The 12642-nt window shown below is 47.3% G+C and overlaps 1 protein-coding gene across 1 annotated transcript in view; it reads left to right on the top strand.

Annotated features, from left to right (window-relative positions):
• The window catches only part of Rufy1 (RUN and FYVE domain containing 1), a 47796-nt gene that overhangs the window by 28449 nt on the left and 6705 nt on the right, over window positions 1–12642 (top strand). The window contains exons 12-15 of the mRNA XM_050158462.1: window positions 2965–3062; window positions 6510–6629; window positions 7183–7312; window positions 10266–10360. Coding sequence (XP_050014419.1) covers window positions 2965–3062; window positions 6510–6629; window positions 7183–7312; window positions 10266–10360 — 443 coding nt within the window. The remainder of the gene's footprint in view (window positions 1–2964; window positions 3063–6509; window positions 6630–7182; window positions 7313–10265; window positions 10361–12642) is intronic.

Here is a 12642-nt window from a genome sequence, read left to right as displayed (position 1 = left end):
ATTTTTAAAGATTTGTTTTTTATTTACCTGTGTACATTTGTGACTTTGTGCATTTATGCACATGCGCGTACAAGTACCTGAAGAGGCCAGACACACCAGATTCCTTAGAGCATTTGTGAACTTCCCAGCATGGGTACCAGGACTTCTTTTTGAACCATATTTTAAGTTTTTACATTTTTTTTTTCAGGTTTGGCCCATGAGAGACATAGTAGTGTGTGTTAGGGAACCTGCTCTAACAATCTACTAGCATGTCTTTGAAGCATGGAAGTGTATCTGTAACACGGTAAGCCTAGCAGACTAGCAGGCTTGCTCTTGGCGACCACTCAGAGACCCGGGCAGGGCTGCAGCTTTGCAGGGCACTGTTCCTACGTCTGAGCAGGAAGAGGAAAAGGAGCTGTCTAAACCAGCCAGACACTTCCTGTCTCAGAGTGAGATGGAAGTTGTGTACGCTGCCTCTGGTGTTCTCCCTGGGGACAAGTTGATCATCTTAGCTGCAGGGCCCTGGAAACCCCATCTTTTCTGGGCTACAGCCAGATAAAAGAGAGAATATTTGTTGATGGGCACATAATTGTCTGTCTGTAGTTAGCCCCAAGATTGCTGCTGGGAAGTTCCATTCAGGCCCTCCTCCTCAGAGGCCACGGTCCCTGGCTGTGACCAGTAGCTCCCCAGCAGTCCACATGACCCGCGAGCTGGAAGCCAGCTGTCCCTCTCACACGGACCCACCACAGCCTGTGATGCTGCGGGAGGAAAGCGGACTCTAGAAAAGAAATGAGTACACTGTCTGAGTGGGAACTGCCAAGACTGCGGCCCCTAGCAGTGGGCTTTATTTCTGCCTTCTGAGAGGACACTTGTGTCACCCAAGGGTCACCACCATCCTTGGCCACATTCTGAAGGAGTTTGGGGACTGTGTCCTTCTAGAAGAGAAGCAGCTTTGGTGGCCAGCCGCTTGCTGGTGTCAGTTTGCCAGGCTGGCATTTGTAATAGGAACCGTGGTCATAAGTGTATTTCATAGCAGATTCCTGATCTTTGGCAGCGCTGTCACCTCTGTCACAGGCTCTGGTCTTCTCTTTCCCTCCCGTGTGTTTATCAGGGAGCCAGGTTCAGTGAATGCACTTCTGCCTCTTGTTCACCTCTTCTCACGACCAAGTCTGGGTGTGTATCCCTGTCTCTCTGTTTCATCAGTGACAGATCATCTGAAATCCCGGACTTGTAGAGGGAAGACTTGGGTCTGATTTTCACTAAATGGGACTGCAGACATGTAGACAGCTGCTCTGCCACGGATCCATCCTCCAGCCTGCATGAACTGGTCTACAGGGCCTTGATAGCCCAGTGTTTAGTCTTTGGCTGTTTTCCGAGACAGGGTCTCTCTATGTAGCTCTGACTGTCCTGGGATTTTACCAGGCTGACTTAAAACTCACAAAGATCTGCCTGCCTCTCTGCCTCCCAAGTGCTGGGATTAAAGATGTGTGCCACCACACCTGCTTTCATAGAAATTTTTAAAATTAAAAATTAGCACAAGAGAGCTGAGTGACAGAACATTTGCCTAGCATGCAAGAGGCCCTGGGTTCCATCCCCAGCATTTCCCCCCCACAAAAAAAAAAACAAAGGAAACATACATACACACACACACACACACACACACACACACACACGAAAACTGACTCATACTTGTGACTATCACTTAATCCCTGCATTCCTAAGAATGGGATGGAGGATCACAGCCTTGGCTACAATAATAAGACCTGTCTCATTGTTGGGCGGTGGTGGGGCGTCCTTTAATCCTAGCACGGGGGAGGCAGAGGCAGGTGGATCTCTGTGAGTTCAAGGTCAGCTTGGTCTACACAGTGACTTCTGGGACAGCCAAAGCTGTTACACAGAGAAATCCTGTCTCAGAAAAACAAACAAACAAAAAAAGGACCCTGTCTCAAACATGCACACCTACGGAGTGGAGTGGGGGCATTGCGAGAGGAGAGGACCTGAGGATACAGACAGCTCAGGGATAGAATACTTTCCAACACCATGCACATACACATGCGGAATCTCAGAGTGCAGACAGCTCAGGAATAAAATGTTTGTATATTCTTCAGCATCAGCCAAAAAGAAAAAAAAAACTATTTTGTGTCCCTCAAATCCCGGCAAAAGTATTTCGTCTCCAGGGAAGCACACTTCCCCATTTAGCATCAGAAGGCAGATTCCTCTTAGAGCTGCAACATGTCCTGTTTTGGTGACCTTTCTTTGTGTGTAAGTGGGATATGGCTTCATTTCACTGCAGTATCTTGGTGCTGTGTTCTGCCAGGTCTGAGTGTTTCTTAGTTTCCGGTTCTTTTCTCTTTAAGCTGAACAACACTTAGCATGCTGTTCTGTTTGATCAGTTCTATCCTGAGTGTAGGCTTGGGCCAGAAAATGCAGTCTGTGGGGAGGTCCTCCTGACTTCCTTCTGCAGCAGCCTCTCTGTAGCCTTTTATCTTACAGTACATCTCTTGTGACTACTGAGTGCTCCCTCCTGCTTACTGGGACTGGGTAACTGTTCTGCTTAAAACTGGGACAGAGTGAGTTTCACAGCTATGGCTGTGGAACAGCCCTGCCTCTGATTGGCTCTTTAGCCCTCAGTCAGTCTCTTCTATGCTGAGCCTCCCTCTCTATGGGAAACTGAAGCTGACAGTGTCTCCCTTGAGAACCCTCCAAGGGGTCATGTGAAGTGGCAGGTGTGCCCAGGCCAGAGGCTGCTTGGGAACAGAGACCACACTGACTGCAGCAGGCAGACCCCAGCTCCCGCCTCTTTGCTTTTCTTCGCCTAGCAGAGCTGGAGCCTTGACCTGGTTTGTCCAGGGCTCTAGGGAAGAACAGCAATTAATGAAATACTCTTGCGAGTGTTGCAAAGTCTCTTAACAGTGAGGCCTGTTTGTAATGCAGAGACGTGGAGGAGGGCAGGGCTTCTTACAAACCATCTCCTTGGTTTCATAGAATGCAGAGAACAGTTTACAGCAGAAGAATGAAGCCATCACTTCTTTTGAAGGAAAAACCAATCAAGCAATGGCAAGCATGAAACAAATGGAAGAAAGGTAATCCCTTCCCTGGTAGACAGGGTATCTCTAGAAGGTTCTGGGTAATCCCTTCCCTGGTAGACAGGGCATCTCTAGAAGATTCTGGGTAATTTCTTTCCTGATAGATGGGATATCTCTAGAAGGTTCTGGGTAATCCCTTCCCTGGTAGACAGGACATCTCTAGAAGATTCTGGGCTACTTGGGCCTAGAAACAACCACAGAGTCCCACTGACAAGTACATACAAATTGGGGTGACTGTCCTTCCTTGGCCCACCCTCTGTCTAAGAAAAGCCTGGGCGCACCAACCAGCCTGGCCTAAGCACTGGCCAGTCAGCCAGGCTTTCGGCCGCTGCATCAGAATGTCCTCCCAGGCTTTCGGCCGCTGCATCAGAATGTCCTCCCAGGCTTTGGAACTAGACAGTGGATTGCCACTGTCACATTCAAATATCAACTTAGTGGTGATCAGAATAGAGTCCCAGGGGCTGGAGAGATGGGGCAGCAGTTAAGAGCATTTACTGTTCTTAGAGAGGACTCAGCTTCAGTTCTCAGCACCCACACTGAGTGACTCAGAGTGACCTCCAACTCCAGCTCTGTGAGATCTTCTGGTCTCTGCAGCCTCCAATACACACACATACACACACACACACACACACACACACACACTAATTTTTTTTTAAAAAATGACAATAGGGGGAGGAGGGAGGGAAATGGGAGGCGGCGGTGGGGAAGAGACAGAAATCTTTAATAAATAAATAAATTAATTTTTAAAAAAATGACAATGTCCCAAAAAAGATATGCATAAATGGCTGCTTTTGGGGAGATGTGATGCCATCCCATAGACCAAAGGTGTTTGGGTTTTGATTTTTGTTTTTTGAGGTTTTTTTTCTTTTTTTTTTTTTTGGTGTGGTGGGGGCGAGACAGGATTTTTCTATGTAGCCCTGGCTGTTCTGTAGACCAGGCTGGCCTCAAATTTTGAGCTTCGCCTGCTTCTGCCCCCGAAGTGCTGGGATTAAAGGTGTGCGGAACCACTGCACCACTGTTGTCTTTTCAACAAATAGCCTTGGGAGAGTTGGTCCTCTGTCTGCAAAGCAGTGACTCTCAGCCACACCTCCAGCCTGACAGAACAACTGGCTCAAAGGGCATCGTAAGAATCTAAACTAGAACTGTTTAGGACATAGGGAACTCTATGGCTTTGGGGTAAGCAATGAGATTTCTTTTTGAGATAGCATAAAAGCATAATTATGTCTTAGTTGGGGTTTCTATTGCTATGAAGAGACACCAAGACCACAGCAACTCTTTAAAAAAAAATTTAAGGAACTGGCTTAGGTTCAGAGGTTTAGTCCATTATCATCATGGCAGGAAGCATGGTGTCGCACAGGCAGACATGGTGCTGGAGAAGAAGCCAAGAGTTCTACATCTGGATCAGTGGGCTGCAGGGAGAGAGAGACAAGACACTGGGCTTGGCTTGAGCATTTGAAAGTCCAAAGCCCACCGCCAGTGACAGCTTCCTCCAACAAGGCCACTCCTCCTAATCTCTCTCAAGTAGCACCACTCCCTAATGACCAGGCATTAAATTTATGAGTCTGTGGGAACCATTTCTATTCAAAATACCACAACCTTTAAGAGAAAAACTTGGTTGTAAGCAGAGTTTTTCTGTGTCCCAGTAGCCACTCCCAAATAATAACACAGAGACTTATTTTTAATTATAAATGCTTGGTCAATAGCTCAGGCTTGTTACTAGCTAACTCTTACATTTTAAATTAACCCATATTTCCTATCTACCCTCAGCTATGTGACTTGCTACCTGTTCTCAGTACAGCAAGTTCATCTCCTCTCCACATCTCCTGACTCTGAGACTCCTCCCCTTTTTCTTCAAACTCATTTTTTTTGTCTGCAAGTCCCCCCTAACCTCTACCTGTCCAGATATTGGCCAGTCAGATTCTTTATTAACCCAGTCACACAGTGACACATATTCACACAGTATAAAAGAATACTTCATACTTGATAATTAGACTATATCAAAATTCTAAATTTACTGGGCAAGGTGCCAATGGCCTTTAATTCTAGCACTTGGCAGGCAGAGGCAGGCAGATCTCTGAGTTCAAAGCCAACCTGGTCTACAGAGTGAGTTCCAGGACAGCCAGGGCTACAAAAACCTTGTTTCAAAAACCAAAAAGAAAAACAAGTAATAATAGCAACATAATAATACTTTAAATTTTCATCATATGAAACATGACTAAAAGAATTAAAAGGTTTTTGTTGTTTAGTTTTTTGGTTTTGTTTTGGTTCTGTTGGTGGTGGTGGTTTGGGGTTGTTTTTGTTTGTTTGGTTTTGGTTTGGGGTTTTTTTTTTTTTTTGCTTTGGATTGGTTTTTTTGAGACAGGGTTTCTCTGTAGCTTTGAGGCCTGTCCTGGAACTAACTCTTGTAGACAGGGCTGGCCTTGAATTCACAGAGATTTGCCTACCTCTACCTCCCCCACCCCCCACCCCAGTGCTGGGATTAAAGGTGTGCACCACCACGTAGCTAGAATTAAAAGAGTTTTTATGAATTTAGAGGAAATTTGCATATAGCTGACAATGAACCTATGTTAGGCTATATAAAGAACTCTCAAAATAAAAAAATCAAACAACTCAACTAAAAACAGACAAGGTGTCAGGGATGGCTCTGCAGTTAACAGTGAATTCAAATTCGTAGAGCCCACATGGCCATGTGCAGTAGCAGATGCCTATAAAATTGGAGTGCCTATGGCAAGATGGAAAACAAAAAAGCACAGTCCACGGAAGCTGGTAGACGAGCAAACCCTGTGTGTCTCAGACAAGATGGGGAAGGACAGACTGGCACCCCGTTGTCCTCTGGCCGCCACATGTGCACTGTGATCACGTGTGCCACACACACCCCAAAAGGGGAGAAAAACAGACAGAAGGAAACTAGTGGTGAGAAAAGACTGTGGCAGGAGGACCCCAGACTGAAGGCTAGCCTGGACTGTAGCTAGTTTCAAACTAGCAAGACTTAGTCTCAAAAAGAAAAGGTGGGTCAAGACTTGAGCATGCTCTTCAGCAAGAAGGATATGTGTATGGCAGATAAGCAAATGAATAAGTGGAGCCATTAGCTGGGCAATGGTGGCACATGCCTTTAATCCCCGCACAAAAGAAGAAAGAAAAGAAAGATGGAGCAGCGTTCCTGTAAATTCCCGTTCAGGTGATAAGCTGTGCATGGTGGCGCACACCTGTGTGTGGTAACACACTATGGCTATGGTAGGAAAATCATACGTTTGAAACCCGCCTGAACTAGGTAGCAAGTTCAAGGACTGCCTAAGCTGCAGAACAAGACCCTGTCTCTGAATGAATGAACCAGAGAGGAGGGAGGGAGGAAAGGAGGCAAGCAACTCCAGCCAATAGTTTTGAGACTGAGAGGTGGCCCTTTCCCTACAAAGACTGAATGTGTCTGCTTGGCACTGCCTTCAGGTTGCAGCAGGCGGAAAAGGCCAGGCAAGGGGCGGAAGACCGGAGCCACAAGGTGCAGCAGGAGCTCAACGGGAGGGTCAGTGCCCTGCAGCTCCAGCTGTCCCAGCTGCATGACCAATGGTAAGGAGCCAGGCACCTGCAGAGATGAGCTTGAGAGGACGAGGAAGTGACTTCCTGCCTTTCTTCTTGTCTTCAGGAAGAGTAGGACATAGCCAGTCACCCAAACTTGCTTCACAAACAAGAACAGCTGGCAGGTTCCAGGGGCCACCTGTGTCTCCAGCCCCTCCTAGCTGGTGAAAGATGAGTCAGGATCCAGCCAAGCTCACCCCTGACTTTGCTCACTCTCTCCCCACCTCTTTGGTATCTTCCTATCTGCTGAATGTGGGCTGTGAAAAGCCAGGCAGATATTGAACTTTCTTGCCACTCAGGTCCTTGTATAATCCTCAGTGTTTCCTCTCATTGATGTAACAGCCAAGTATGTACCTGGCAGCTCCTGGTCTTTTGGGGGCCCAGGTGACCCTACACGGAGAGGCCAGGTTTCACTCCATGTAAGGATTTTAATGTCTACGTATGGCCATTCAGGTGGTTCCCCTATCTTGTATGACAGATTGTAGGTCTTCCATGGAAATCTCCCACTGAAACTAACTTTAGTTCACTTTTGGGGAAACAACAGCTCAGGTCTAGAGAAAGAACTGAAATCAGAAAAAGAACAAAGGCAAGCTCTCCAGAGAGAATTACAGCGGGAGCGAGACACGTCCTGCCTGCTCCAGACAGAGCTGCAGCAAGTGGAAGGACTGAAGAAGGTAAGGCAGCAGCGTGGGCACAGCCCTGCACCTTCTCCAGAGCCCCCTGCCAAGGCCGTTCTCTCCAGTGCCTCTGTGTGGGAGGCGGGGTCTGGAGCCCTGTGCCCACCCCCACAGGGCGTCTATCCTAAGAGCAGATGGCGAGGTGTAAGCCATGGAGTCAGCCAGATGGGCCTGACAGTGAGAACCAAAGGCAGAGAGGAGCTGGGAAGAGCAAATAGAGAAGAGGCCCGAGAGAGAGCCAAGCCACCACTCACGCACAGGGCCAGGGTCGAGAGGGTGTTTTACAAGTGGTCTTGTAACCAGCTACTGTGTGGAGACCTGGTGCTGTACACAGGACCTTCTCCCAAGAGGTTGGCTGGCCATTCTTCCCAAGGCTCAAGTCATCGCAGGAGGCCGGCGGAGCCAGACCCTCTAATCATTCCTATGCTCCCTTTCCTTCTGGCGTCACTTCCGGTCTCGAGTTCCCAGTGTCACTCTCAGGAATGGCCTGGGTCCTGTGAGCAAGAGAAGTGGGGTGTTGACCTAGTGGCATCCATGTAGAAACAGACCTCTCAGGAAGGTCAACTGGCAGCAGTCTACTGGACTGAGCCTCTGGCTCCCAGACCTCCTGACCCCGCCTGGGCAACAAAGCCAGATGTGCACTGCCCTCAGCACACCCTTGTAACAAGGCAGCTGTCAGAGTGGTGATGGCTCTTCGGGGGAGCTCCAAGGAAAAGAAGGGGCTTAGGAGCCAGGCCAGTCTCAGGTGGTGGGGGTGGGGAAAGGACTGGTCATGAAAGAACCTAGAAAATGGCTCTGTCATTGAACATGCCCACCTCAAAATACTTAATCCACATTTAAATTCTACACACTGTAGCAAGCTTTTTTTTTGATTGCCAACTCACAAATAACAACACAGAAACTTGTTAATTATGAAAGTTTGACCTTTAGCGTAGGCTAGTCTCAACTAGCCCTTATAACTTTTTTTTTTAAAGATTTATTTATTTATTATGTATACTGTGTTCAGTCTCCATGTATGCCTACAGGCCAGAAGAGGGCACCAGATCTCATTACAGATGTTTGTGAGCCACCATGTGGTTGCTGGGAATTGAACTCGGAACCTCTGGAAGAGCAGTCAGTGCTCTTAACCTCTGAGCCATCTCTCCAGCCCCTAGCCCTTATAACTTAAATTAACCCATTTATACTAATCTGCGTTCTGCCATAAGGCTTTACCTCTCTTCCATCTTCTATCTCCTGTTTCCTCCCCATGTCTAGCTGGAGATTCAACCTTCTTCTTCCTAGAGTCCTCTCTGTCCCTGGAAGTGCTGCCTGACCTCTTCCTGACTAGATGTTGGCCAGTCATCTCTTTATTAAACCAATCAGAAGGTACCTTGGCAAGGACGTATCTTCCCAGTGTAAACATATATTCTACAACAGCATTCTGCACAGCAGGCTTGGTGACGCCCTCAGCGGAGCAGGCTCCTCACTGTCACTCTCAGCAGCCTGGGGAGTTGCTGTCATCTTTTTGTTTTGAGACAGGGTCTTACTGTATTGTTCTGGCTGGCCAGAAAGTTTATGTATAGAGCCGAGTGACCTTGAACTCACAGAAATCTACCTGCCTCTGCCTCCTGGGTCCTGGGACTCAAGGTGTGTGCCACCATGCCCAGTTCTTTCATCTTTTAGAGACCTTGACTTAGACAAATCCAGAGTTTGGTGAAGAAAAGAATTCCAGGACTAGCCAATACAAAGCAATTAGAATTTTATGAAAGGTCTTTTAGATCACCAGGCAGTGGTGGTGCACTTCTTTAATCCCAGCACTCTGGAGGCAGAAGAAGGTGAATTTCTGTGAGTTTGAGGCCAACCTGGTCTACAAGAGCTGGTTCTCATAAATAGAGACTGTTTCCCAGCTGCCCAGACCTGGATAATCACACAAAAACTATATTAATTACAATACGGTTTGGCTGATGGCTCTAACGTGTTCCTAACTAGCTCTTTTGTCTTAACTCATTTGTATTAATCTGTGTATCCCCACGAGGCTGTGTCTTACTGGTGGTGCCAGCGTATTACTCCTTTGGCAGTTACAGGGCGTCTCTTTGACTCTGCCTACTCTCTCTTTCTCTGTTCGGATTTCCTGCCTGGCTTTACTCCGCTAAACCATTGACCAGAACAGCTTTATTCAGTAACCAATAAAAGCAACACATATACAGAGGGACATCCCACACCAAGTTCTAGGACAGCTAGGACTGTTACACAGAGAAACCCTGTCTGAAACCCCCCCCCCAAAAGTCTTTTAGAAATACTTTACTCAATGTATTTACTGTGTGTGCACATGTGGAGGTCAGAGGACAGCCTTATCAGTTTTCTTCTTCCACTGTGTGGATCTTAGAAGTCAGTCAAGTTTTCAGACTTGGTGAAAAGTGTCTTAACCCACTGAGCCATCTTCTTTGCCCAAAGACTTTTTTTTTCTTTCTCCAAAGATATTTTAAAATAGACTTTATGGCAGGTGGTTGTGGCTTCTGGTTTTTGGTTTTTAGCAACAAGTTTTCTCTGTGTAGCCCTGGCTGTCTTGGAACTAGGTCTAGATCAGGCTGGCCTCAAACTCAGAGATCTGCCTGCCTCTGCCTCCTGAGTGCTGGGATTAAAAGTGTTTGCCTCCATGCCCAGCCCATGTAACTGTTCTTAATTGGCCTGAATGTGTCTCATCCCTGTCCTGCATTATTGTATCCAGTTTAGAGCCGGTTGTAGTTGTTGTTTGAGGTCTCCTGGAGGCCAGGCTGGTCTCAAACTCAGTATATCATCTGCCCCTAGCTGATACAAAGTTATCTATAAGAGAACCCTCTCTTGGGTGCTATTCATCCAACAAAACTATTCCTTTCTTCTTCAAGGCATTCTGATCTCCTGACCACACTTGTTACTAAACATTTAAAAAGGAAGATGTAGTTGTGTGTGACATGTGGCTCGTCTATTTCAGGAACTTCGGGAACTCCAGGATGAGAAGGCAGAGTTACAGAAGGTCTGCGAGGAGCAGGAACAAGCCCTCCAGGAAATGGGGCTGCACCTCAGCCAGTAAGAGCCACCCACGTGCAAAGCTGCATCTGTGCGCTTCCAGGCCTGGTGCTAGAAGAGACAGCTAGGAAACTTCCCAGCTGTCCCTAGGTGACCTCCCAGGAAGTCAGGCCTTAGGAGGCAGCTGTGTGACTCCTAGTCCTTTTAGAATTCTTTTCTCCTGTGACCAGATACCAGTGGTCTAGCACCTGGCAGGGCTACCAGAAGAAAAGTTCCTCTTGCTCCACCCATGACCAGAGCATGGAAGAATTGTGACCTTTAACAGCCACTATCCATGTGGCTTTAGAGATGGGAACCAAGTGAGAGAAAGCTAGAGAAATTCAAGAATGAGGGTGTGCATACTGAACCTTTTGTTTTGTCTGAAAAGATAGAAGGTCTCCTATTTTGTTTTTTAAAGAATTTATTTTTATTATTTTAAGTGTGGGAGGGGGTGTATATTCACATAAGTGCTGATGCCCTCAGAGGCCGAAGGCATTGTGTTCCCTGGAGCTGGAGTTACAGGCAATTGTGAGCCACCTGATAGGGATGCTGGCAACTGAACTCAGGTCTCCTAGAAAAACAGTGAGAGCTCTTAACTACTGAGTATCTCTCCACCCCCAAGGTTGAGATACTTTGTTGTACAAGCATGATACAGAGATTGTTTTGAGACAATCTTCCTGTGTCTCTCAGGCTCTATCCTTGAACTGGCTGGAGGGTTCCACTTGGGTTTATACCTGAAGCTCCCTTCTTCCTGTCCCCACGCTGGATGGACACAAAGCAGAATCAGACCCAGTGGTCCTCAAAGATGGCAGTGGTTTTCTGACTCTGGGGATGTCTCGGTGGTACCATCTGATCTAGTTTTGGAATCCTAACTGGAGAGGGTCAGTCACCATGTCCCTCACAGCCAAGCTGTGTGGCTGTGGCAGAGTTAGGTGTACATGCAACCCAGACAGGACTACCCAAGCAGCCACTTTCCCCTCATCTCCCATCCCTGCAAGCCCATGCTGGGACAGCTTCTGGTCCAATAAGTCAGCTCACCTGTCTGCTGCACAGGGAAAGGGTCACCTGCTGGTGATTAATGAAGGCCGTGGTGGTTCTTGAAAGTTCTGATGCTGTTTTGTAAGCCCTAACTTAATTCAGCCTGTCTCTCAGGAACCTACCACTTGACGCCTAGCAATCTAAAGCAGTTAGACTAGTCAGCTCTTAAGGCCCCAGATGCGATGGTACATTCCTTTAATTCCAGCACTCTGGAGGCAGAGGCAGGCAGATCTCTTGTCAGTTCAAGGCCAACCTGGTCTGCATAGTGAGTTATAATACAGTACCATGGACAGGGGCAGGAGCTGTTGCCAGGCATGGTGGTGGACACTTTTATTCCCAGCATTTTGGGAAGTAGAAGCTGATAGCTCTCTATGAATTTGAAGCTAGCCTAGTCTGCATATAAATCTCCAGGCCAGCCTGATAACCCGTCTAAAAAAAATAAGTAAAACATAAAAATAAAAGAAAAGGCTCTAGCCCTTATGCTATGGTCTCGGCACACCTGCACCAACCTGCAGAGCACCTCTGAGCCTGTGGGTGGGGGAATGGACGCCCTAAAAGGCCTATGCCAGTTGTGGTAGCCCATACCAATAGGAAACACTAACGGGGTGGAGGCAGGAAGATCACAAAGTTGAGGCAAGCCTGAACTACATCTGGGACTGTGAAGATAAAAAACTCACTTGCCATACAAGCATGGGGACTTGAATCCCCAGCAACTCCATAAAAAGCCATCAGGTATGGTGAGCCACCTGTATTACCAATACTCAGGTAGACAGAAGATCCCCAGGGTAAGCTGGCTGGCTAGACTAGCCAAGTCTGGAGCTCTGGCTAAGTAAACTAGAAGAGTGATACTGACATCATACTCTGGACTCTACACATGCATTTGTACCCATATGACACATGTGAACAAGCGAGCACATACATACACACAACACCACACACCAAGAGGGAAAAAAAGGTTCCCCCAGATTGCCAGCATGTAGTGTTTCATTTTGGGTTTTTTGTTTTTGTTTTTATTTTTGTTTTTTTGTTTTTTTTTTTTTTTGGATACAGAGTTTCTCTGTGTAGTCCTGGCTGTCCTGGAACTTACTCTGTAGACCAAGCTGGCCTGGAATCACAGAGATCTGCCTGCCTCTGCCTCCGGAGTCACCATGCCCTGGCTCATTCACCATTTCAATTCTTTTTGACCCTTGTGGACTTGCAAGTCTGCCCTTAGGCCACATATTCCCAGGCTTAGCAGTCACATGAGCCGGGGGGGGGGGGGGGGG

This window comes from Alexandromys fortis, unplaced genomic scaffold (genome assembly GCF_014885135.2).
Source record: "Alexandromys fortis isolate MF-2015 unplaced genomic scaffold, M_Fortis_MF-2015_v1.1 scaffold_99, whole genome shotgun sequence".
NCBI classification, from domain to species: domain Eukaryota; kingdom Metazoa; phylum Chordata; class Mammalia; order Rodentia; family Cricetidae; genus Alexandromys; species Alexandromys fortis.
The sequence above is the reverse complement of the archived record's forward strand: the minus strand, read 5'-3'. Positions and strand labels throughout refer to the sequence as shown.